A 26,877-nucleotide genomic window follows, 5' to 3' on the forward strand; every position below is an offset into this window, starting at 1 on the left:
TTCGCTCTTTGATATTTGATAAAGATATTCAATATTGTTATTTTTTATTTGGTAATAACTGCTAAATGAATATATATATATATATATATATATATATATATATATATATATATATATATATATATATATATATATATATATATATATTATATATATATAGCTATATGTGTACTATAAATTAAATACTGTGTTTGAATGGAGGGCAGGTATGAAGAAGAGGGAGAGGAAGATGATGATGGAACTTTGTCACATTCCAGTTAGCTCATTATTTACTTCCTAAGTGAAACAGTTAAAATATATTGAATAACACATAATGAACATTTTAAATAAAGTTAATTGTATGTATAAATATTTTTAATGTTAGGCTCAGAAGATTCAATGGGATCAGACTTTGATCTTCCATTAGTTAATGATTCTGGTGATGAAGCTAGTGAAGTTGATTCTGAATCTAATAGTGGAGCAGAGAATGAAGGAGTTCCACTTGAGACTGGTTTGCATTCTGTAAGTTAAACAAAAAAAATTATATTGTGACTAAGAACAAAAATTCCTTTTTATCATGTCTGAAATTCACCATGTGTACAAGCCTTTTTTACAAGCATGTAGTTTGAATATTAAAAAGTGTGAGCTAAAGAAAAGCTTTTAAGTAAATAAAATAATAATAAATATTGTATACCAATAAAGAAAGATTAAAATAATATTTTTTCCCCCTCTTCTATGGGTATAAAAAAAGAAAGAGAGAGAGAGAAAAGACAATTCACCAAAAAGATTAAGCTATGGGTTATTGGAAATGATTTATGTAAAACATGGTAAATGATGAATTTTAATTGTCCAAATTTTATCATTACTATAAATTTTTAAACTTTTAAAAGGATTACAGAAGTTTGTTAAAAAAAAATTCTTTTCTAAATTGTCTGTTGCATAATCAAACTCTTAGTCTAGTTTCTGACTCTTATGGCTATTTCTTATAATCAACACAAGCTCTGCCTCTAACCCACTTTAGTAGATGACATTACAATTATTTGCATTAGTTTAATGCTTTGCTCTGAGCCTTTTTTTTTTTTTATATCTTCAATTTTATGCACAAAAATATCAATCATATCAATTGGCTGCAATTTCTGTTTACTGTGGTCCTATATCCTTTTTCTCTATTCTAACAATGTGGAAAAGAAATCTCTCAGGTCCAACCATGTCTGGAAACTTGGTTTCTTATGGTATGAAGGTACCATGAAGCTAAGTTTAAGCTAGTTATCAATAAGAACAGAAATAAAGAAGCTTGAGGTCTGCTTTATTGATTCTTCCACCTTTTTTATGATAATTTTTTTCTTTGTCATTCGAAGGGTTGCCAGATTGAAGATATTTGTCAGAAAGCATGCTTCATGGCAGGTTAGGCAAGCATGGCAGGTTGCTAGAATTATAAATTTTTAGATTCAAATTATATAACAAATAATTCATTCTTTTTTTTTTCCAGGACATTATTCATGAATAGTTGTAAAAACATGGATATGCAATTTGATACTGTTATACTATAATTTAGATATAAAAATAATTCAAAGTTTTATATGTAAATCCCCAACTAAATTGTGACCCCAACTAAAAAAATCCCCAACTAAATTGTGATACCATAATTTTCATTTTCATTTCCATTTTAAAAAACATAAAAAAGTTTTTTTATTTATTTATTTTATCCAAATGAAAAAAGTTTTTTACATTTTTTTGTTTCGCTTGTGTCAAGTAAGTATTTCTAAAGTTCAAAAATGTTCTTTATCAATTGTTAAAATTTACTCTCTCTTTATAAAACAAGTATAAATATTCCTTTATTTTTCCTTATTTTAATTGATTTTCAAAATATCAAACCAACTTGAGTTGAAAAAGCTTGTGTAAGAATTTTATAATTTGCATAGAAATCAAAATAAAATCTCTATTTAGAAGCACTTTCATATAGAAGAATTTTAAAAATTAACTGCTTGTAAATATATCAATGATGCTGAACAAATATTTAAAAAGATTCAAAAAAGCTTTTAATAAATTATAAAAAGAAAAAAAAATGGACAGAACATCTTTCCAATGTCTTTTAGCTTGTCAAAAATGTCTAAGACTATATTACAAATATTGTAACCATAATTTTATAATGGATATTTTACTTAAGCTAATTCTATGCTAACTGACAATAATAGCTTCTATTCCAATGATGTTTCTAAAATGTCAGATGGTGTAAAATATTATAACAAAGCAAAAAGTGTTAAAAAAGTATTGATATGGATAGCAATTTCACCAAAAGGAATGAGACCTGCTTTTATAATGCTCAGCAGTTAAGGGGTCAATGAACATGTTTATAAAGAAAAATGTTTAAGGAATATTTTTCCATTTGTTAGAAATCATTATAGAAGTGGTAAATATGTATTTTGGCTGGATTTAGCTTCTTCTCACAATTCAAAAATGGTCCAAGATTGGCTTTGGAAACAAAAAAACCTTTTGTTCAAAAAAAAGGACAATCCTACCAACTTACCAGAAGAATGTCCAATTAAGGTTTTTAGTCAATATTAAAAAGAAATGAATGCGAAGATTGCTGGAGAGCAAAATACAAAGTTTATCAAAAGAATCAATCCCATAAGAAGATATGGTGTCAAATAATTTTTTTTTTAACTATTTCTTTTTTATTATCCAAAATTTCATTAAATAAAGTTTGTTTTAAAAAATTGATTTTTTATCTTATTCAATATTTTATTGTACATATGCTAGTTGTTATTTTTGAATGAATGCTTGCAAAAAAAAGAATTTAATTAGAGTGTACTAACTTTTTGCATGTAAATCTTTACAATGAATAAAAATGTTTTGAATTAATTTTAGTATATGGGGAGCGAAATGAATGAACTTAGTGGTCGCCAAATTCATGAAGATGGAGCAATAGTAATACTACCATTGTTCTATCAATCTGGAGTTATCATTGTTCCTGGACAGATTCTACCTCTTAACTTGTTTCATCCTCAGGTTGATTTCATGTTTATTTTTCTTTTTAACGTTTAATAAAAATGTAAATCCCATAAGTATTTTGAAAGTTTTTAATATAAATGTACATCCTATAAAAAATTTTATTTTAAACACTTTGAAATTTTTGAGATGTCCCATTTATCTGCATTAATGATTTTTACATTTTTTAGCCTATTGATATGATGAAAAAAGTAGTTGCTGCGGATAAAACATTTGGACTTGTGATAAAGAGGTTTTTCTTCATAAATCTTTTACAATATATACCCATAAGATGTGATTTTTGTAGGTAGTATGTATATAGAGAAAGAGCTGTATCTATCTTTTGGGGTTCACCCTGAGATCTACATCATTTTTTTATGCCATTTATGACATTTTAGTTTTATAATAACAAATCTTAAGGCGTTTTGGTCTTAAATTAGGACATTTAGTGTCCGATAATTGACACTATCTCTCGTAATTTTACTTAATGTTCTAGGATCAAATGTGGATGAAAGATGTTGTTTTTCCTAAGTTTGTTTCAAATTTTGGAGTTACCAATCAGTCAATAATGTTTTTAAAAAAATCTTCTAATAATACTTTGTTTGACTGATACATAATTTTGAAAAATGTTTTAGTGAAGTTTTTTTTTCTGTAATTTACACCATGTTTTCTTTTTTAACAATTAGCCAGCCCTTGTGGCTGATATTTAAAAAAAAAAATGATGTAAGTTACATAAAAAAGCAAACATGACAAATATGCTAAGATTGCTGTTCAAAAGACCAATTTACAATGAACTTCTAATATGATTGCAAAGATGTTTTTTTTAAAATTGACTTCTTTCTAGAACCCACACTGGTGGTGATGAAAGTGTGTTTTTGGCTTCAGTTGGAGTAACATGTGAAATATTTTCTTTCCGAGAGTATGAAGAATATGGGTACACAAAAGTAAGTTTAAAAGCAGAAGGGCGTCAACGGTTTAAAATTTTAAGCAAGCATTCTCAGCTTGATGGGTAAATTGTTTCTGCATTATGTTTTATTGCTATTCTACATTTTTAATGGAGATTAGGGATTGCAATCCCGCACACTTTTCAATCCCGCGGGATCCGCGCGGAATTATTTAATTTTTGTGCGGGATTAGTAGGTTTCTTATGCACATTATAAAAGGCTAAATGACAATTGTATTTCTCTTTCAAGTATTTCAGAAAAAATATACTCAACTTATTAAATTGATAAGATAAGGTAAATAAAGCCAAAAAACACAATTCATTTGTAAATCAATATAATTCTTAACATTTAATTAACAAATAGATGAGCCAAAATACATAGGACATCTTTTTTCAGTGATAGAATTGTAGGAGTAAGTATTTGGGAATTGTTAATAGAATCTACAATTTCTTTTTCTTCGAATTCATTTTCTTCTACTTCATTCCTTTCAATTGTATAAACTCTTATCAATATTTTTTTTTATTTCTTGTAAAAGTATTTTCATTTTTTTTAATTTCCTGTTCATACTTTTTAGGATTTTTTAAGTAAACTAGTAGTCCATTTAAACTCTTATTACAACATTGTGTAAACCTCTCACGAAGTGCCGCAGCTAAATCTATGCTCAAAAGTGATGATTGCTTTTGTAATTTATCTAACATAAACTGAAAAGTTGTTTCTGCAGTGACAAGGTTCGATTCTCTCCTGCATAATAGTTCGAGACCAAGTTTTAGTGGTGCCAGGCAAATAAGTCATTTATTTGGGAGCACTCTTCTTGGGTGAAACGAATTTCTGACCCAACATCAATTAAGGCTTTTTCAATACACACTTTTAGTCTAAGAAATCTTTCTAACATATCGAACATGCTCTCCCACCTAGTTTTACAATCAAGATTTAACTTAAGCTTTTTCCCGTGTTCTTGTTGGATATACTTCTGTAAATATTTTTTAAATATTTTTACAACCTTTCTCACTTTTTTCATGAGATCTTTGTAATTTCTAACCAATTCAGCAGATGGTCGATCCAAAATAATTGTCAAACCATATTCTTTATTTATAACTTCATCATCCTCAGTTTTACCATATTCATCTTCTTCTTCACAATTTTCATATGTAGTAAACAATTCTTCGACTTCTCCGTTGTTTTTCTTGTATAAGATATCAATAACTGCAAGTTGTGTTCCATGAGTATAACAAAGTTGTTTTTAGCAAGACATCATTTTACCGACTTTCACCATCACACTTGCTCCATCAGTGGTCATGGCGATAATGTCTTTTTGGAGGTCAATATCGAAGCTATTTAGCCTTTCTGAAACTAACTTGACGCAATATTCTGCATTACACCGTCCATGGATTCGAATCAATCCAAGATTAAAGTGTTTCGCCTCAATATGTAAACTTAAGTTTAAGTATCTCTGACTATTTTGTGATGTCCATTCGTCAAACGTTATTGAAAACTTTTGATTTTGCTTTTTTAGTGATGTGAATTTTTGCATTATATCAGCTTTTACAGAATCTGAGAATTTAACTACCATCGATCTTATAGTATTAGATGAAGCAGGGAGCCGGAAACCACTCTTTGAAAACAAGTACCGTAAATCTGAAGATGTGCAAAAACTATTAAATGTAAAGCCATCTTTTGCAACCATGCGCGATACCATTTTTTCCATAGAAATTTCCTTTACAAAAAACGTGTCAATTGTTCTGACCTTTTTCAATGGAATTACTTCTTCGTCTTAGCAGTCAATGTATATTTTAGGCTCTAGTTCAACTGATTCATACTGTTTTGAAGTTGAAGCTCTGTCTTGTTGTAAAACGTTTGATTTTAAATCGGTGCCATGTTTAGTTTTTAAATGGATTAATAACCCTTTAATTGATCTTTGACTAATTTTTAAAATAGACGAACATAACATGCACTTCGCATTTTCTCCTTTATCACTTTTTTTAAAATAATTCCATATAGTTTTAATTTGCGACATACTTAGTACTTTTGTTTTAAAATGTTGATGTAAATAATTTTTAAAGACTTTTTAAAAAGTAGTTTTTAAAAGTATATTTTTTATAATTATGCACGCACGTTTTCAATTTCACGTTTTCAACATACTCATTAACAAAAATTTCAACATACTCGTTAGCGAAAATTTCAACATAATCATTAACTAAACAAAAAAAATTTAAACGAGTTCGACTAATGTTTTGCTAAATATTTGTTTATTTTTGAATGATTTTTTTATATTTATAGCTAAGAAAAATATTTTAATAGCTGAAGATAAATTTTTAAATGGCTTTGTTTCGCAAATACATTAAACAGTTTTAATTTGATATTTTTTTTGTCTTTTTAGTTTAAAAGAATTGACTTTTTTTGTTTAAAAGCAATAGTTTCAAAATCCCGCAAATCCCGCGGATCCCACAGTAGTTTTTGCGGGATCTCGCATGCGCTAAATTAATGTGGGATCCCGCTATGCGGGATTGCAATCCCTAATGGAGATATAAATAGTGAATATACAGAGATTTTTTTCTTCTTTAAAACTTCTAGGGTTATAATGGGTAAAGTTGAAATCCTTCCTGAAACACCTATTTATTCGCATCCTGCTTCATCATTAATTTATACTCTCCATCAACAACCTAATTCAATAAGAAGCCAGGTGCTTGCTAATCGCTGTTATTTAGAGAAGAGCCCTTGGAAAAATAACGAACAAAGATATATGGCAGGTTTCAGCCAAAAGACAGCTGGAGTAAGAAAAATCTTATAGATATTATTAGTTTTTTTTAGTTAAGTTTTTTAAAAGCTCCTTATGATTGCTTTTATCCTTAGAAATGGAATGAGATGTGTATTTGGTTTAAAGTTTGTTTTTACAAGAAATCAGTTTAAATTAGCCATGCAATTATATTTCATTAGTATAAGTGTAATTCATTGTACTTAAGCATCATTATTAAGCATCATTTTTACATGCACACCTTATTGTACTATACAGATAAGTGTAGATTCATTATCTATTGCTCAAATCTGATAGGCTTCTTGTTTAGTTAATATTGCTAAAACTAACAAATAAACAGCATAAACTGTTTTAGGATTTAAGCTCTTCGAGTATTTAAGAACCTTTTTACAGATATCTTAATTTTTTATTTTGAAGGGTTGTAAATTTATGTGTTAATTTTGTTGGCCTAAAAGATGATATTAATAATTTATCATTAAATATTAAAAGTTCAGAGTTTATCAGATATAATATAGAAGGCTAAAAAAAAAAGAGTGTAACTTTTATACTTTGTAAAAAAAGTTTGCAACTGGTTAAAATCATTGTAACGAAGTCAACTCTAAGTCCATTTTACAGAAAAATTCATTTTTCTGTATTTACCATTTACTGACATGGCCTACTATATTCACAGCCATATATCTTACATTTTTGAGGAGGAAATGAGGAGGCCGATTACTGTTTGAAATGGCTGTACTAAATATTTAATTTTTAAAAAGCAGCTCAAACCTTAATTATTTACTTATATTTCTTCAATATAAAAGTGGCAATTGCTGTTTATTACTATATATTTATTCAAGATATATTAGTTATCAAAGATTTGAAGACATTTGTGCAATATTTGTTGGAGATTTGTAGTCATTGCTAAAATACCAAAGTTAACTGATTGTCACAAAAATTATTCAAATCAAAATACATTTATATCTATGTATAATATATTTATCTATAATATATATCTATATTCATGTTTATTCTTAAACTATAAGAAAAATGTCAAGAAATAATTCAAAGAACTCAAATAGAAGGTAAATTTTAATAAAGTATATAAACAAATGCTATACAATTTGCATAACATACAACTTGTATTTCCAATTTTAACTTTATTTTTTTCTTTGTCTCTTTTTAACCCTTTAGCGCCCACCAGGGCTTAAAATTTTCAAAAAACTCCAAAAACTTCAAAAAGCAATTGTTTTAGGGCCTAGATTATGAATTAAAAAATAAAATTTTAAAATTTCACTAGCAAACCCAATTTTGTCATTGTAGCATATGTGATACATATAAATTCAGATAGCATTTTGTGATAGTTTCAAAAAGAGGAAACTCTCTTAAATACTTCTAAAACTTACATGTGTTATTAATTTAAAATAAAATAAACAAATAAGCTTTAATATTCGTAAAAAAACAGGAAAAAACTCTCTTTGAAAATACCTTGTCTGACAGCAATCATCCGATTTTTAAAAAGACAATTTTGATGTGTTTTTAAGTCTTGATTATCTAATTATATTAACCTAGCTAAATCAGATCAACAAAAATATGTTGTAAATATGCTACAAAAGGTGTTTTTGAGATCACTGTGTTGACAGGATGGCCATAAAAGGTTTCTGAAGTTATGTAGCAGATCTGCTACACGGGCGCTAAAGGGTTAAATGTTTTTAAGTTATAATTGGAAAGGAAATCCTTTGATATTTTATGTTTGTTGTTAAAAAAAACATTGACAAGAATTTTTGTTGAAAACATGATTCAATGGCAAATACACTACAAACAAATTCTGCAAGCTGTTTGGATAGAACAAATAGTTCACCACGTGATAGCAGAGATAAGATAACAGAGATGAGTTATTTTCAAGATCGCAGTCTCCAGCTTTTTCACATTTAGACCTTTTTGATAATTTTTTTGCAACAAACCCTGCATTAGTTGTTGCAACTTCTTGACTATTATAATCAAAAGAACTTTCCATAATCTCCTCACTTCGATTTTTAAACAGTTCATCAAGTACAGTTAAGGAAGGATGAATATCTGGTAGTAGATTTTCTTCCCAAAAGTTTATATGCTCTTTAATTAAGGAATGACATGACAAAATTCTTTCTGAATTTAAAACTTCTCTTAAACTTGCAAGAAATCTCCCACCACTTATTTGCCTATATTGTGAGAAACGTCTCTCAATTGGGTCACTTTGTAAACAAGCTGTCATCACATAATCATTAGGGGTATTCAAAAAAAGTAAATTTTCAAATCTAAAAAACCATACCAAATGTATAAAAAATGAGCCTCAAAAAGTTTGAGCGCTATCGGATCACTTTTGACCCCCCCTCAAGTTAATAATTTAGGGGGAAAATGACCGAAAAGTGGCCATTTTCGGGCGTCTTGAGGGAGGGGCTGTTTTTTTTTTTTTTCAAATTTTTTTTCTTCTGCTATATGTATATAGGCCTATATTTTTGTTTAAAAATATATGGTTTTTTTCCTACCACTCAAAAATCTATGTTTGGTGGTATTGAAAATCATGAAAATTGGTATTTTTTAAATGTATTTTCTGTTGCGTCTAATGTTATATACTTATATTTTCGTGCAAATTTTGATAGTTTATAACTTTAAATTTTTCTAATAAATACAGAATAGTACATACAATAAACATTAAAAATGAGTGAAGCACAACTTAGGTCGATGAAAAAGGAACTTTTTATTATAAGAGGCAAAACCAGCTATATCAGGTAGAAACATTTTTATTAATACTGGATCTATAATGAGTCATTAGTTGCTAAAATATTTATTAAAGAATGCCTAAATTTTTCTATTTAGATATACAACTCCCAACAGGCTTGGATATTCTTCAACATTTAATATATAACCAACAATGTCGATCTTCACCAATATCAAATATTATTGCTTGTCCCCCTAAAAAAAATTTTTCTAGATGTTCAGATTGTTGTGTATGTATTTTGTCTAAAATCAAGAGACCCTGGATTAAAGCTGGATTTGATGTGTTAACTGATTTAAGTTTAGTTAAAAAACTTTTTAATTTGCATAAGTCCTATTCCAACTTGAAAAAAAACGCAAAAAGGGGAACTAGTGGTGATTTGGCTAAACAAAACGATTTTGAGATAGAAATAAAAAAAACTTTTTGGGCTGGCAATTCTAATCTCAAAAACATGATCAGTAAAGATAAAAAAAGATCACTAAAAGACAAGATTGAAGATCTAAAATTTCTTGAAGATCAGGAAGGTGAAAGGAAGTTTGTTATTGGTTCAGAGGATATTAAGTATAGAAAAAAGGTATTCATTGCTTTTAATTAACTTCTTTATCTCTGGTTCAACTTCTATTAATTCTCTTTTCCACTAATTCTAAAATTAAAAGCTAAAACTACAATTGTTATGTAAATTAGGCAAAAGAAAGCATCAGGAAGAAAAATCGTTCACAGCCTAAGAGTTTGAGAGATGATGTACCCAACGTTGAACTTATAGACATAATTCTAAGCGATGATTCTTCAATTGAGTCTGATTTTGATCCAGGTGATTGGTATCATATAGAAGTCTCGGAAAACCCAGACACAGTAATTGCAAAAATTCCAAAAGATATTTTTGCTGGTAATGTTTTGCTTACTGCTACAGCCTGTGATATATAACCAAATGTTTTACAGAAGGTAACAAATGCAATTCTATATCAATCAGGTGTTGATCTTAAAGGAATTAAAAGCAGTCAGTCTACCGCATATAGAAAAATGAAAAAAGAAAATGAGAACATGGCAACCATTTCAAAAGAAGATGTTAAAGCAGCCATAGACGCATCTCCATATCCATGTATAATTCATTTTGATGGCAAGACCTTGTTTGAGCTAAACAAAGGAAAAATATTAAAGAGGGATAGAATGGCTGTTTTAGTTAACATTAATGGAGAGACTTACCTACTTGGAGTCCCACCACTAGCGTCATCCACTGGTGAAGATCAGTTCTTTGGTGTAATGGACTTAATTAAGGAGTATCAACTTACGTCAAAAACTAGAGGAATATGCTTTGATACAACATCATCCAACACTGGGACGAATAAAGGATCAGTTTCCAGAATATCTAAAGAACTGGATAAATATCTCCTCCAAATAGCATGTAGGCATCACGTGACTGAATTAAGAATGCTTCACTTTTGGAAATTAGTGACCAATGAAGAAACTAATGGACCTGATAATCCTCTTTTCAAAAAGCTAAAAAATATTTTTGAAGAACCTAATTTTAACTATGATTCAGTTCTACTGTTACGGTTTGATTAGAATAAGGTTAAAAGCAGTCTTTTAAAGAAGGCAGCTATGAAGTCATTAAGATTTTGCAAAGCATACGTTGGTAAACCAGGTATTGTAAGAGATGATAGAAGTGAGCTTGCAGAATTAGTTGTCACTTACTTATCCCCTATAACATATAAAGTAAGAAAAACTGGTGCTATTCATCATGCAAGATTTTTAGGAAAAGCAATTTATTATCTAAAGCTTCAGCTTTTATCCAATCAACTTACATTTGTTCAGGAAAATGATTATCTGAAAATTGAAATTAAGCTTATTACAGAATTTATTTTTTGCTTTTATGCAAAATGGTATCTACAATCTGAGGATGTCATCAAAGCTCCTTTTCTTAACATTACAGCCATACATCAAATGCATCTGTACAAAAAAGTATGTACAAACCCATTAGCTGTCGATGCTGTATTAGAGTCTCAGTATAAACATTGCTGGTATTTGGATTCAACAATGATACCTCTAGCTTTGCTAGATGACGAGTTAGCATCAGATGAGAAGGCAAAAATTGCATCAGCAATCCTGTCATTTGATATGCCTAGCTCTGACTATTATAAACCTGAGAATAAAGTTAAGCAAGATATCAAGGAAATTTATAAAATGAATACAAATATTGGGAAAAAACCACCATCCTTGTCTGCCTTGGTTGATGTCTTTTCTTACCTGATTTTTGACATGATTGGGTTTGATAAGCAACGAGTTCAAGACTGGCTCTCACTTCCACCAAACTATTGGCATACTCAGTCATGCTTCAAAAGTTTTTAAAAATATGCTGAAACTTTGATTTTTGTAAATGACCATTCAGAACGGTCAATAGGTATGATGGGGCAGTATATTCATAGATATTCTGATGAAACTGAAAAGCACAACAGATTGCTCACTGTGGACAAAGTTCGATCTGTATTCAGATCACCAGAACAAAAATCCAGTACAATTTCGAAGACTAAGTTTAATGATGGGCTTGGTGTGATGCGGAAAAAGATAAAGATTTAAACTTGATTATTATTAGATTTTCAAATGTTTTTTCTGTTATAAAACTTGAATAGAAATTTATCTTTTTATTTATTCTTGCTCATTTTGATTTTTCAATATAGATAAATAGTAGTTTTTTCAATATAGATAAACGACATTGCTAAGGTCACAACCAACCACTGTTCATTCTTTCTGGCAAAGTGAAGTTGGTTGCCCCCTCCAGCATGTCTTGGGAATAGTCAGAGAGGCCCTGTGTGTGTATATATATATACACACAGGGCTTATTTATTTGGTTATATATATATATATACACACACACACACACACACACACACACACACACACACACACATATATATATATATAAACCTAACCTTCCACAAAAATACCAATTTCATGATTTTCAATACCACCAAACATAGATTTTTGAGTGGTAGGAAAAAAACCATATATTTTTAAACAAAAATATAGGCCTATATACATATAGCAGAAGAAAAAAAAGTTTGAAAAAAAAAAATAGCCCCTCCCTCAAGACGCCCGAAAACGACCACTTTTCGGTCATTTTTCCCATAAATTATTAGCTTGAGGGGGGGTCAAAAGTGATCCGATAGCGCTCAAACTTTTTGAGGCTCATTTTTTATACATTTGCCCCAAATTTAGGGGTATGGTTTTTTAGATTTGAAAGTTTACTTTTTTTGAATACCCCTAATAATCATATCCATCATTCAGGAGCTCCTCAACAAGCACTGCTTAAGCAAATAGAGTGACTACAAATGCTGATGCAGTTTGATTTGTGAGGGTGAATGCAAGGTGAAAGAGACCACTGATCGATCCAATCAGCCAGAGCTTGGTAAAATGTCATTTTCATGTCTCCTGATACAATAGCATTGCCAATAATATTAGGTGAAAATCTTTGTTTAGAATTAGCAATTGTCCACCAAGTGTTTAAAATAGTTAAAAAATTAGAAACATCTTTTCGATTTGGATAATAGCTTTTTGAAGCTGCAATTGTAGTTTCATTTATAAGTGCTAATGCAAGTGGCACATTTTGTTTACTTCCAGGATGTAATACTTCAAATGTAAGTTTAGGAGCTTTTCTAAGTTTACCTTTTAGTCCATTATCATTACTGTAAATCTTGCATAAATCATCCCAACTAATATATCCTGATGGACAATCAATATTGATATTCACATTATGATTTAAATTCTGGAAAAACAATTTGACTAAATGCACACTATCATTAAACAAATAAGTCTTCTTTCCATAATTCTGTGAGTGATTTATAAAATATTTTGATTCAGAACTGAAGATTGTAACTAATGATGAGAATGCATTAATATTAGTGGAATGATTGTCTGCCACTATACCACACACAGTGAATCCAGCAGCTATTAGGTTTTCAGCTATTTTTTGTGATAGGCATTTTCCAGAAAATCTGACTTTTGGAATTGCTTGAACAATGTTAGAAATTGATTCTTTTAGTCCTATTATCATGAATGCAACATTTTCTCCTCCCTGTAGAAGTTTTAAAGCCTTTAAAGAATCAACACCTCCTTGTTGAACTTTATTTAACAAAGATATTAATGGTAAAGGGATCTTTTTAAGTAATAGTTTGTACGCCTGCAAAGAAATACCAAATACCAAATCATCTTTGCAGAATATGGCGGCCTACCTTGTGGCTTATAAAGCTCTGTATTTTTAATCTCATCTAAAATAGTGTTGCAATTTTCTAATGTTATGTTTCTAATATAAGAAGGAAAATTTTCTAGCATACTAATTTTATCAAGTTTTACATTATATCCTTTAACAAACCCACTTGGTAATGGAAGTGGTGTCCCCTTGCAGTGCAAATGCACATTAATGTCTGCATCAACTGTTATTGATTCTTATATAGTTGGAAAGTATGTCTGCTCATTAAATACTATATTATAAAATACAACACCTTTCACCAAATCACCAAACCAGGTGGTGTTACTGCTTTATTCAAGTCATGTAAACTTGTAAATGCATTTTCCTTGAATGCATCTAACTGATCTTCTTGGAATATTCTCTTTTAAGGAGGATTTTGAAAAGACTTTGAAACTGATATAGATGATTTTTTTTGTTGCAAAAATTCACATGAATATTTGGAAGGAACAGGTTTCGTTAGCCAATTCAGGGTGCATTTATCATCTCTAGCTATATATTTATCTTTAAAATGAAAGTCACATAAAACAGAATGTTTTGTTGGAATCCAATTTGAACTATTAACAAATCATATCCAAAGTTGATTTAAGTTTTGGTCTGATGGAAAATGAAATGATGCAATCTGCTTATTTTTGTTGCTTAAATATCTGGATGAACATTTTAGTACAGCACATTTGTTAGCACCATTTTAAATATAATTTCTTTAAACTAGTAAATTCTTCAAAAAGAATAGATTTTAAAATAATACTTAAGCAATTTTTTGTGTCAAAAACATTAAAAACTGGCCTCTTAATTTCCCTCTCAAAAATGTAAGATATACGGCCGTGAATTTAGTAGGCCATGTATCTGAATACATCAAGATTTGAATTTGAATAAGAGCCATCGCCTTTTGGATGTTTTTTATGCAATTTTAACAGAGTTATAATCCTAAAGAAAATGAAATTTTTGAGCTATAATTTCTGAAGGTTTTCTTGAGGTTTTTATTCATATAATCAAGTTGCCAGGATCTTGTGCTAAACTTTAGTCCCAACATAACTGTGTAACACAAAAGTATTTAGATAAAAAAAGAAAAGTTTAAAAACTCTTTAGAACAACTTTTTTTAAAATTTTTTTTTTAAAAATATCTTATCTTAGTTTTATCAGTTTTGAAAAAAATTTTTACAAATAAAATTTTAAAGGTATTGCTAAAAAAAGATTTCTGTTTTTAGGGATTATTCTCAAGTGTTACCCATCTCCCTGGATGGGTTTATAAGTTCTACAACCCAGTAAGTATTTTTTTTTTCAATTATAATATTTTGTATAGATTTCCAATATCCTTTATATATAAACAGGTGTCCCAAATAGAATGGTGTTTTTTTGTCTTTTTTTGTCTTTTATGCTCAATTTGTCTTGGTAGCTACAAAACTTTCTCCCAAAAATCTGGCATGTTTTTTCTGAGCCAATCCTTTCTGGTTGTATGAGGTGGAGCCCCATCCTGCTGGTACACAATTTTGGCATCAGGTTTGAAATTAGAGGTGATCCCTAGCTAGACATGGTCTTTCAAGATTTTAATGTATGTGTCTGCATTGATTTTGACCCTTGGATCAATAAAAATGGAAGGCATCTTTAGATGAATGGAAGCCACAACTCCAAACTTGAACCTTATAGGCTGTTGAACATCTTCTAGCTTTGAGGTGCTAATTTAACATCTTCTAGCTTTGAGGTGCTAATAAAAATCAGTCTTGATTGATCAGACTGGGTTGTGCTGAATTTGGCCTTTAGCAGCTCTAATAAGCCTTAAGGCTCTCGGTCTTTGTCTTACAACTTTCTGGTTTTCTTTTCTATGGGACCAAACTTTTTAAATCGACTTTAATTATCATACACAGTTTGTTTTACCATCCCAGTTTGTTTAGCCATCTTGTTATAATCTCTTGAGTGTGACACGCAAGAGGTGGCAGTCATCATAAAGAAATCAAGTTTTTCATTTTATTACTTGTTTACTTACAAGTCAAAGATTCCAAAACCATAAATCAAAGCAATCATTTCTGCAAAAAAAAAAAATTTAAAAAGGGTGCTAATTTTGGTGTGGATTTTAAGGACACATGTTGTGTATATTATAGCTTCTTAATATCTTTTAAAACATATCTATTCTGTCTCACTTTTGCACTGTAATAATTATGGTATTTATATATAATAGAAATTTTAACCTAATATCAATTATGTGAATACTTTTTTAGCAAAGTTATTAATAAAAAAAAACTATAATTTTAATTCAGTATTTCCTGATGGATTGCTTAGTACGAGAGATTCGAAGTTGGAATGATAATTTGGATTTGGAAATCTTACCTACAAATCCTGTAGGTATGTTGTTCTTTTTGTAAAAACCACTGTAGCTCATGTGTTCCTCTACTGTATGAAGTATTATGTAATTTTTCATGACAAGATACAAAATAACTTTTAAATTATGAAGGTTAACTATTTTATTTTTTTAAATCCTAAATTTTCAAAGAGCTTAGGCTTTTGAACAAATTTTGAATTTAAAAGTTTTTCATTTTTTTATTTGATCCAGTGACTTCTTGATGTTCATTTTGTTGTTTTTACAAAAACAAACAACAAAAAAATCAACTGGAAAAAATAGTTTTAATTTGATTTTTGTTCCTTTCTAGTCTCTTTCTACCTTTTCGTAGAAAGTGCCAAATTTATTTCTCTAAAAAAAAATGTTCATTATGTCTTTATGTTTCTATCAGATGATTCGAAAATCTCATCAAAATAGGAGGCACAAAAAAGAAAATTTATAAATTTTGACTATTGCAGGAAAAGGTTATCAAAACACCATAAAATGGTCCGAATGAATCTGAGGGCCAGAAAGCTTAAACAAGTGTTTATGTAACCAAAATAACGGACAAGAAAAATGTTAAGGGCCTAAAACCAATCTTTGAATATAATGATTTATTCTGAATTGATCCCGATTACATATTGATAAAGTTTTGGTATGGAAGACATTTGACTCTACCAGAAAAAGTTTCCATTTTCCAACAAGAGTTTCAATTGTTTATTATAAGTGATTTTACAATTGATCAAAGTTTTTACTTTTTTCAAAATTTATCAAGAAGAATCTGATTCCTTTCATAGCTGAATATCACTTTGATCTCTTTTTATGATCACGTTATATTTAAGCTTTTTTTACTTTGATGAGAAAAGTATTACTTTGTTGCAAAAGCTGATTTTTTTGAAATTATTAGATATTTGGGGATTGTTATTTCAATTTAAAAAAGTCTATTAATTCTTTAAAAAACATTGTTTTAAATCTGTTGAATATCATAAAATGATTGACAGGATTACAATTTTTATAAACTTTGTGCTAAACTTTTCAATCAAAATGGCTACCAATTAAGGTACAGATGCTGGTGTAAAGTGTTTAAACAATAAAGATTTTTTATATAAGTTTTCATCTTTTACATAGATAGAACCTTGCCTAGACCTTTACATACAATCATGTCATGTATTTTAAAAAAAACACAATTTGAATTTTTTCAGATCTCGCCGATATTTACCAATTAATTTTATTTAAGGAATTTTCTGTTTATTAGCATCCAGGTCCTTTCAATAGAATGTTTAAACAGACCAATATCACTTAAAATAAATCTAAGCTTTTTAAAAGTTTCTATTGCTACTTTAGCATATCAAATAGCAAGTAACATAATGAATCCTTTCTTATGTCTTTATTTCTAAATCTTCACGATAAGTAGGCTGAATCCACGTTAAGACTTTTTAAATTGTTCGTCCCTCTCCGTCCTAATCGATCAATCGGTGCAATCACATGTTTTGTTAAATTTTAATGTTTTATTGAATTTCTTCAAGTTCTGCAGCAAAAGAAACCGTTAGCTGTTAACATATTTATACAAGTTTATTATGAGTTTTTTTGCTAAAGGTTAGCCATCTTTAACTTAAAAGTAATTCTTTTAAAAGTTATCGCCTTTTGGTTAGAAACCTTGTGGGAGTTTTTACTGTTATTCGCTATAGTTTAAATTTTTGTATATAGAGTTTTCTCATTGGATGACCGCTAATCTTCCTCTGACTACGGACATGAAGATTGATCTTCTTACGATCTCATCGGCTCCTATGCGTATGCAAAAGCTAATAAGGATTATGAGCAAGGTTTAAATCAATTTTTTGTTTGTCATTGTTTTGATTTTTATAGTGCTGAGCAAGATAAATTCCGTCTTTTCCCCTTAAGTGTGGTTCGTCTTTGGCATGTGCTTCGTGTGAGCAAGTCACGATTATTACTGATAAAAAAGAGTTATTTAGGTAAAGTATGCGTAATATCTTTATCAATGTGCGAAGTCTAATATTTAAGAAAAAGTATTTAACGGAAACTAAATTTTAGAAAATTTAGAAAATTTTGCTGCCAATATCAGTAGATCAGTTCGACCTCCGAGGGTTCAACGCCAAATTATTACTTTTAACATCCTAAAAGACTTTAAATATAAAGAATATATTTTGTTTAGTTTGTCGAAACGAAGTCCTATGGCTGCTTACGTTAATCCAAATGGACACGTTCACGAAACAGCGACATTTTACAAAGCACAAAATGTTTTACTGACGGGCAGATCTTCGACACAATACAGCTGGTTTCCTGGGTTAGGATATTCTTGTTGTTTTGTGTTGTTGATGTTGCATTGTTGGTAATCTACATCAGCTCAACTTTGATTTAGGAAATTTTCCTGTAAAAAGTTTAAAATTCGATATTGACTTTATTTTCAGCTACGCGTGGACGATAGCATCATGCAAACGTTGCCATACGCATTTAGGCTGGAAATTTACTGCGGTTCATAAAGGATCGATACCTTCAAAATTCTGGGGTTTGACTCGCAAGAGTCTCAGACCGATATTTAAAGATGATACAATGTCATCCGAACCGAGCGAGACAAACGTGTATGGCGCTTTAAATATTGCAAGCATAAATCAAGTCCAGTTGGATTCTGATCTTTGATCATTATGCTTCGTGTTTGTAACGCTTTTTTTTCTTGGTGTCTGTTTATAGCGATATATTTATGTATGATAATGATTTTTTAAAAGCTGATTCTTTTAAAATTATATTATGAAAATTTTTGAAGTTTTCAATAATCAATCCCATCAATAAAGTATCAATCCCATCACGCTGTGCTAAAGTTAAGCCTATGAAAAAAACTTTCAATAATAAAAAAAGTTGAATCTAGCCATATCTTGGTGATTTGGTTTAAGAATACTTTACGAAAAGTATGAGCTAGATGGGAAAAATATGAGCTAGATTTCCACTTAAGATCACCTTTTTCTCATAGAATCTATTGGAAAACAGACCTTTCATTTTATCCAACAAAAATGGTCACAAATTTCCTTTATAGATAAATGCTATTTTAACAAAATTTGTACAAACCATCTTTTATATCGAAATTTTAATAAATTTTGTACAATCATCAAAAAAAAAATTTTTTTTTTTTTTACTAAAATTTTCTAAATTCAATTTTTTTTAAAAAAAAATTTAACATCAATATTTAAAAAATTGAGTTGCACAACTAACTTAACTGACAAATTCTATTTGCCACCCGTCATTATACCAAAAAGTCAATCATTTTTTTTTTTTTTTTTTTTTGTCTTCAGTTATTGGATTTTTAAAAGGTGACAATATTTCTATGCAATTTTTCAATGTAATATTTTCTCCAAAAACTATTTTGTTTAAAATACTTTCTTTAAAACTTCCCGGAATACTTTATGTACAAAACATTTTGGCAATCTAAACATTTCTTGAAGCATTTGGTGTTGTTTCAACTTTATTTTTAAAACGCTAGATGTTCTTTCAAATTTGATAACAAAGTTATGCTTTCTACTTTCTTTTCTTCTACCAAAAGAATTAAAAAAAAACAAGTAGAGTAAATAAATTATGTTAATTACATTTTTGGTAGCCATATTTTTTGAAATTTAGTAAGATTTATATACACTTGAAACAAGAAAAATTAATATTAAATGTTTGCAAAACAACTGAATACACCTTTTTCTAAAAATAAAGTCATATTGCAAAAACAGAAAATGTTTTGTACTTTTCATAGTTTTAAAAGATAAAATTAACTAAATTTTTATGTCCTTAGTGTTTACTTTTTTGACTTAAATGTCGTTTATATTTTTTCAAATATTTTCTTACATTCGACACCTGGTGCGTTTTATAAACTTTAGTTGCAAATTATAATAAACCTAACATTCATCGCCTGGTTTCCTTCCAGAGCTATATATGCAACAAAAAGTAGTAACGAAACATCGGAAAGGGTGTAAAATGATATCTTTGTTGATAGCTTAAGTTGAAAATAACTTCATTGTTTTGTAAACAATCTGACGGAAAATTACTTCCGAAGCTTTTATGAGATATTTTACAAAACAACAATGGAAACTCCGCCTCAGAAATACGTTTATGTTTTTTAGCTGCTGTAACTTTAAAAACGTTCACTTTAAGAAACGAGAGCTCGAAGGCATTTTAAAAAGAAATAAAAACGCACTCAAACAACTAATCCAGGAAATTGAGCGACATTTTAAAAAAGAACGTCGCTTTCAATCGGTTACTAACGTTACGATAGTTGTTTAAAAAAATCATAAAGTTTCGATTACGATTTTCGATCATTTGTCAATTATTTAAAACTCAGCATGGAAAATAGCGTTTTTTATATACTCTATATTGTACAGCTTTTGTTTTGTTTCTTAAGTTAAATATAATACACCGTTTATTTCAAAACACATTTCGTCATTTTTAATACAAATATTGAGAGAGAAAGAAGACATTGAAACGCACTCCAAACGTCTAAAGAGTGCTGGGAGGAGTATACTGTTTCTGTAATTTAGACTTCAATTATTGATCAAATGTTAATATTTTTTCTTAACCAAATTAAAGGTTTCATGTGAATTTATTTGCGTTTTTAAAAATAGTAGTAGGAGGGGCGTTTGCTGCAATCATCAGAGTCCTAAGCTCAAAGAATAATAAAAGAGTACGAAGAATTAAACTTCATATAAAAAAAAAAAAAAAGCAATGAAATGTGTTTGTGTTGTTCTTCATAAATGAAATGTGTTTGTGTTATTTTTCATAAATTAATAAATTAATAGGCAAAAAAAAAAAAAAATAGTAACGTAATTTGAAACGGTGGGAATAACAAGCTTTCATCACAAATTATCTGTAAGAAAAAAAATTTCAAATAAGTTACGAAAACAAAGCATGTTTTAAAGAAATGTTCCACACTAAAAAATTGACATTTTTTTCCGTAAAAATAAAACAATTTTTTTGTAGTTTGCTACTTGTACTGTAATTGATTTTTACAGAATTTTGCGATCTTTATTTTACTTATTTTTTCATCATAAGATGACAACTGTTTGTTATCCACATGAATTAGATTAAATTTTAACATCCACAAGAGCACGATGACATTTCCATTTCCGTTTTGATTTGGTTTTTGCCTCTGTAAAGAAGCTTTTCAGGCAAATAAGGTATTGTTAATTTCACAGCATGTGAATTCGATGAAGCGTCGTTGATAGTAAAAAATTCCCGGCTTTTCGGCCTGTGATTTGCCCTTCGTTTACGATAATCACCTCTAGAAAAGTTTTTTAAATATCTTGGATGTATACCCCAATAATTTCCACGTACATTCCGGGCTCTTCCAACTTTTACAAAACATTCGCTCAGTGATAAGTTATGACGCACACAGTTTTTCCATCCTTGTCCTTTCTTAAGGAACTGAGGGAATTTTTCAATAATATAATCATATATACAACCAAGAGGAAGCTTTTTCTCTTTTGAACTAAGAATGGCTTGAGCAATAATAGCGGTATAAGATCTGGGAAGTTTGTCTTCTTCTTTTAACCCCTTTAAAAATGTTTTTTTTTGTCTTCGGTATGTGGCTTCCAATTCTTCTCTCGAGTGGAGAATGTTTTCAATGCAAAATTGCGTTATGGAAGTTCCCTTGGTAACATTGCTTTGAATTGGATTTTCTAAAACAAAGATAATGTTTGCCATCGTAAGAGATAAGTGGAGTTCAAGGCAATTGGTTCAGTAAAAACTGTGTTTCCTTCACTCCTTGTAAGTGTTACTTAACTCCTTGGCTCGATTTATTTGTTGTTTTGGCAAAGATGAACTGTTATAGCGCAGAGCCACGGGGTATGGAGGTTCACAATTGTTTGTTTATAAGAATCTCATCGGATTTATTTTTGCAATCTATCATGTCTTTTGTTTAAAAAACCACCAGAGTTGTTTATTACATAATCAATGAAGAGGAGAATAGAAGCAAATGAGTACTTGGCGTGAGAAGAAGGAACGAGGCAAAACGTGATCATTAAATTCAAAGGAAAAAAACCAAAAGAATTTTCCTGGTCACTTTTTTTTTTTTTTTTTTTTGATATTTTTCTAAAGATTTTTCTTTAAAGTTTCCACAAAAGAACACGTTGCTTTTTTAGTAAGAACATTTTCATTTGTATGGTTTTTCCTTCTCAACATAATACAACAAGCATCTCTAAAAATCTCTTCTTTTTTTTTTTGCAAGTATTTCGATCAGATAGAGTTAACTTGATCGGCCAGATAGAGTTGACTCGATGGATCAGATAGACTTGCCTTCAAAAAACATAAATAAAAAGAGAAAAAAATATCAATTACAAACAATGTTTTTACATTCTAATTTCGGAAAGAGGAAGTTTTAAAATTAAAAGAATTTCATATTTTTTTTTAGCGTAAAATTTATTCTTATTTTGGTTGTTTATATTTTTTGTTTGAATTGACCTCATTTTATCATTTATCACAGGATGTTAACATTACAACGCAAGAATTTCTTCAAAAATCTCAGCGCTGATAGGGTGATAACTTGTTTCAAAAATCTACTCAGAATAAAAAAAAGTAAATTATTCAACTTGTTTATTTCAGTTTAATTTTATTTCGACTTTAAATCCAAAATATCAAACAACTAAAACCACACAAATTTTTTTAGACCATTACATTTGATAATAAAACTAAAATCCTGATTTCAATAAATGGAAGATCCCAGATGATGTGCAGCATCTTTATCAAGTAAATTATTCATTAAACATTTAACTAATTCTTCAGCATTTAAACACATATATACATACACACATGCATACATACATACATACATACATACATACATACATACATACATACATACATACATACATACATACATACATACATACATACATACATACATACATACATACATACATACATACATACATACATACATACATACATACATACATACATACATACATACATACATACATACATACATACATACATACATACATACACACACATACACACACACACACACACACACACACACACACACACACACACACACACACACATACATACATACATACATACATACATACATACATACATACATACATACATACATACATACATACATACATACATACATACATACATACATACATACATACATACATACATACATACATACATACATACATACATACATACATACATACATACATACATACATACATACATACATACATACAGCAAAAAAAGGATTCAAATGCAAAAATTTTTGAAGCATTCTAAAAAAGAGTGCATAGTGATAGTTTTTGTAAAAAAAGCTATTTTCGATATTTATTAATTTTTAAAAAAAACTTTTAGTTTTTTCGATATTCATTGGGTCTTACAAAATAAATATTTCAGATTTTTTAAATCTTCTTCAACCAACTACATGGAAATGCTGGTTGTTAAAATAAATAGCCTTTAAGTTTTTCTTAAATAGTTTTAGTATTTGAAACGATGCTATGAAACAAAGTCCAAACCAACAATCCTATTAAACTAGGCCCCCAAAAGGCTAAAGCAAAAAACTGTAAAATGTTTTAGTAAAGTTAAAGAATTATGTTGCTACTTGCTTTAAAACCTCATAAGTTTGCTTTAACAAAACCAAAAAATATTAATTGTTTGTATTTTTAGGTCGTGAACAAAAAGGTTTACACGTGAGCAAAAAAAAAATATTCCAAATGCAAAAGTTAAAAGTCAGAATGAAAGTTTAATCCAATGTTGCAAGTTGCAAAGTAAAAGATGCATGAGCTTTGTTAAAATAAGGAAATACAAAAGTTTAAATAAAAAACATTTGGAAAAAATTAAAGCCTTGCTCAATGAGAGATTTAATTTTATTTAAAAAATGTTGAGGTGCTCCGTCAAACCTTAAAGAATGTGAATCAGATGTATAAAAAAGTAAAGAACATGTTTGTATTTTCTACCTTTATTTTTAATAATAGCTGAATAACGAGTCAAGCGGTGCATGCCATTAAGATGATATAGCATACCAAACCTATTTCACAACCTCCAACAAAACAGTTAACAAGATGAGTTTCTCCTTATGAACTGCTTCTTAAATATGAATTGATAAATTTTTCTATAGAACTCGGGTCTGGTGACTGGGCAGGCCAGTCCATAGCATAAATCTTATTTGATTGATACTAATTTTTTTCCAGCTATATTAAAGTTCTTCGGGTCGTTGTCTTACGTAAAGGTGTCTTTTTAAAGGCACTTTGATCATTGATAATTTCTTAAACACGTTTTCTATTTTAAACAAAGTTTTTGCGGAAAGCAATCCTTTTGTAGAGTGCACTGTATATAAATTGCAGAAAAGAATTTAAAAAAAGAAAAAGGCAAACGACTGATAAAACACAATAACTAAATGAATTCAAAAATAAGTGTTGAAAAATATTGTTGTCAGCATAAACGAAAACATCAACACAACAAAGTTAATTAAGCAGATTTAAATTTTAAAAAGGACAGAACGATGATAAACCTTCCGAACAAATGAAGAACAAGAGGAAGAACTTGATAAAATATCAGAAGTTCTATTATCTAAAAAGAGTTGCAATTCATGTTGGATGGATGGAGGTTGATGAAGTTGTATAAAAGATGTTTCTGCTTTTAATTGCTTTTATTGAGTGTTGAAAATGAATCACAAATTATGCAAACCAAATTTCAGCTTTGCAAACACATTGCAATTAATTACGAAAACAAAAATTGAAAAGCTAAACTAAGAAATACAAATGCATCAAACAAAGATTTAAAATATCGAATCATTTAGATTTTGCTAAAAAGAAAAAATATTGCAATGAATGCAATTTTTGCAAAAATAGGTGTAAAAAGAAAAGCCTTTTAAAAAAGTCTGTAAGGTTTACTTTAGTAGCTTAAATCAAATATACTACAGTTAGTAGCTACACGCTTATATTTAGGTGATGCAGATAACGTATATATGTAGATAATACAAAAAACGTGGCACACTCTTTTAAATGCTATTGGTTTTTTGCAACTGAATTAAGATTGGTATGTCTGCAACTTTATTACCCTCAAACCTTGTTATCTTTTTAAATGCGTATTGTTAAATGATAACGGGTGTTCCTAGTTTTGAAGAATTACATCATAGCAGTTCTTTGTGTAAATTAAGGACTTTTAGTTCAGGATTTTTCCGCTCCAGGTAGTACCATTTATTGCCTTAAATAGAAAAAAAGAAAAGAGAAACAAAAAATCAGATAAAATACACAAAGGCTGGTCTAATGCCGTTCGGTACTAAAGTGAAAATGCATGTTGTTTAATTTTAATGGAAGTAGAGGCTAGGTCCCTTCTCCTAGATATAACATCCATATCACAAAGTAAGCAAACAATTTTGTATGCTTACAGTATGGATGTTATATGTTATAAGACAATGGAAATAAATTGACGTAATTCATTGTTTACCTTTAAAGTTTCCTGCCTTGCTTTTTGTTTTAGGAATCTATTGAAATTTTTATAGATAACCTAGAAACTTCTCTTCGCTTCAGGTATATAAATCTTTTTCATTTCAAACTGTTTTAAAAAATCAAAATTTTAAATACAAATACTTATAATAGTCATTAATTAAAAGGCTATCGGAAATTTTCACGCAGATAAGCGGATGAGTGTTTTTCCCGTTTCCACGGTATTTTCTACATAACTGCGTGCAATGCACTTGCATGTTTATAAAATGAATTGTACAAACAAGTGATTAAAACTTCAAACTTTCTGTATTTATAAAAGATAAGCCTTTTGATTAATAAATTAAGTTAATCGCTCTTTTGTACATTTTCCGTTTCTTTTCCAGACGCACGTTTGCTTACTGAAATGATTGATGTAATCCGCTTATTGTCAAGTGTGCTTTTCTTCCGTTTACCATTACCAAGTTTTACATCTAACACCAAAAATATTTGAATGCTATTCAATGCCTGTATGTGGCTGTAAAAAGGAAGGAATGACTCAGAACACTTTCGTTACAAAAAATTCTTTAGAATATGGAATATTGGAAATATTAATAAATGAGGTAACCGAAACAATTTTGCTATCGAACGGAATTAACTACCGAACAGTAACTTATTACCTGATGAATTGTTTTTCTTCAGAAATGAAACTTCTTCAGAAACGATTCAACATCATCAATATTCATAAGATTGTTTTTTTTAAAATGGGACATTTAATCCCATTAAAATGGGATCTCTTTTTACTGTTGGTAGTGAATAATGAGTGATGCTTTAACTTTTGGGTCTTATTTGCATTTCACTGGATTCTCACAATAAAACAAAATTTAAAAGAAGCAGCGGTATTAACTTTTTTATTAATCAAAACAAAATTGCGTTCAAAAAATAGCGCTCTGTTTAATTGCATAGAAAACCAAAAACTATAACAAAACGAAACGTGTATCCGGTAGCCTCCCTACCATTTTGATGTTCATCAGCTCACTTTTACATTTAATTTTAATGACTTATAAATTGAGAGTATTTCAAAACTACAATAAAAATTTTTGTATATAAACTCAATTTCTTTATCCTCAATTTCTCAATTTTTCTAGGAGCAAGCAATCGCTAAATAATAAATTAATTAACGGAGTGTTAGCGAGGGACATTAGGAACCGCTATAAACAACACGAGCTGCATGCTGGGATCGAAAATTGGGAAGTTATTCATTAGAAATAAATATAAGGCTTTTTCATTTAAAAAAAAAAAAAACGAAAAAAAAAAAAAGCGAAAAAAACGAAACGTGCAATGAGGAATTTTCAAGTCATGTATCTTTTATAGTTTATTTTGCAATATTTGTTGATGTTGTGCTTCCTAGCATCCCTCTTAAGTTTCCTTTTTTGCGACCAGCTATACATAAAGCTATAGGATCAGCAACATAAGTGTTGTTGGCGTTGTAGTAGCATATTATATA

General features: G+C 29.3%; 1 protein-coding gene, 2 long non-coding RNA genes and 1 pseudogene across 6 annotated transcripts; 3 read left to right on the plus strand and 1 right to left on the minus strand.

The window, feature by feature from the left end:
* Window positions 1–147: 147 nt before the first annotated feature.
* LOC145189231 (protein cereblon-like) lies at window positions 148–18,721 on the plus strand. Of its 3 annotated transcripts, none has more exons than XR_016449816.1 (12): window positions 148–256; window positions 365–501; window positions 2,848–2,988; window positions 3,159–3,220; window positions 3,812–3,976; window positions 6,483–6,681; window positions 14,843–14,899; window positions 15,890–15,970; window positions 17,656–17,771; window positions 17,851–17,921; window positions 18,122–18,253; window positions 18,378–18,721. XR_016449816.1 is itself a non-coding variant. In XM_090078788.1 (12 exons), exons 1-12 carry the CDS (start codon window positions 196–198, stop codon window positions 18,604–18,606), a joined length of 1,455 nt encoding a protein of 484 aa, XP_089934914.1. In that variant the 5' UTR covers window positions 148–195; the 3' UTR covers window positions 18,607–18,721. The 3 variants fall into 3 exon arrangements, 2 of the variants coding, with proteins under 2 accessions (XP_089934914.1, XP_089934915.1); XM_090078788.1 differs by having other exon boundaries at window positions 15,890–15,974; XM_090078789.1 differs by lacking the exons at window positions 17,851–17,921; window positions 18,122–18,253; window positions 18,378–18,721 and adding an exon at window positions 17,475–17,544.
* Window positions 9,474–12,040, plus strand: LOC145202025 (uncharacterized; annotated as a pseudogene). The gene is made up of 2 exons (XR_016449815.1): window positions 9,474–9,968; window positions 10,079–12,040. The product of XR_016449815.1 is annotated as an uncharacterized LOC145202025 (transcript).
* A 1,944-nt stretch (window positions 18,722–20,665) lies between the features above and the next one.
* LOC149891466 (uncharacterized) lies at window positions 20,666–26,622 on the minus strand. The gene is made up of 2 exons (XR_016449776.1): window positions 26,051–26,622; window positions 20,666–25,908 (listed from the first exon to the last, which is right to left on the minus strand). It is a non-coding gene; the product is annotated as an uncharacterized LOC149891466 (long non-coding RNA).
* On the plus strand, window positions 25,447–26,205 carry LOC149891467 (uncharacterized). Its single transcript, XR_016449777.1, has 2 exons — window positions 25,447–25,478; window positions 25,778–26,205. It is a non-coding gene; the product is annotated as an uncharacterized LOC149891467 (long non-coding RNA).
* Window positions 26,623–26,877: the final 255 nt, after the last annotated feature.

This window comes from Hydra viridissima, unplaced genomic scaffold, assembly GCF_058129835.1.
Source record: "Hydra viridissima isolate aposymbiotic clone 2 unplaced genomic scaffold, HvirCarnegie_v1 scaffold_2, whole genome shotgun sequence".
NCBI classification, from domain to species: domain Eukaryota; kingdom Metazoa; phylum Cnidaria; class Hydrozoa; order Anthoathecata; family Hydridae; genus Hydra; species Hydra viridissima.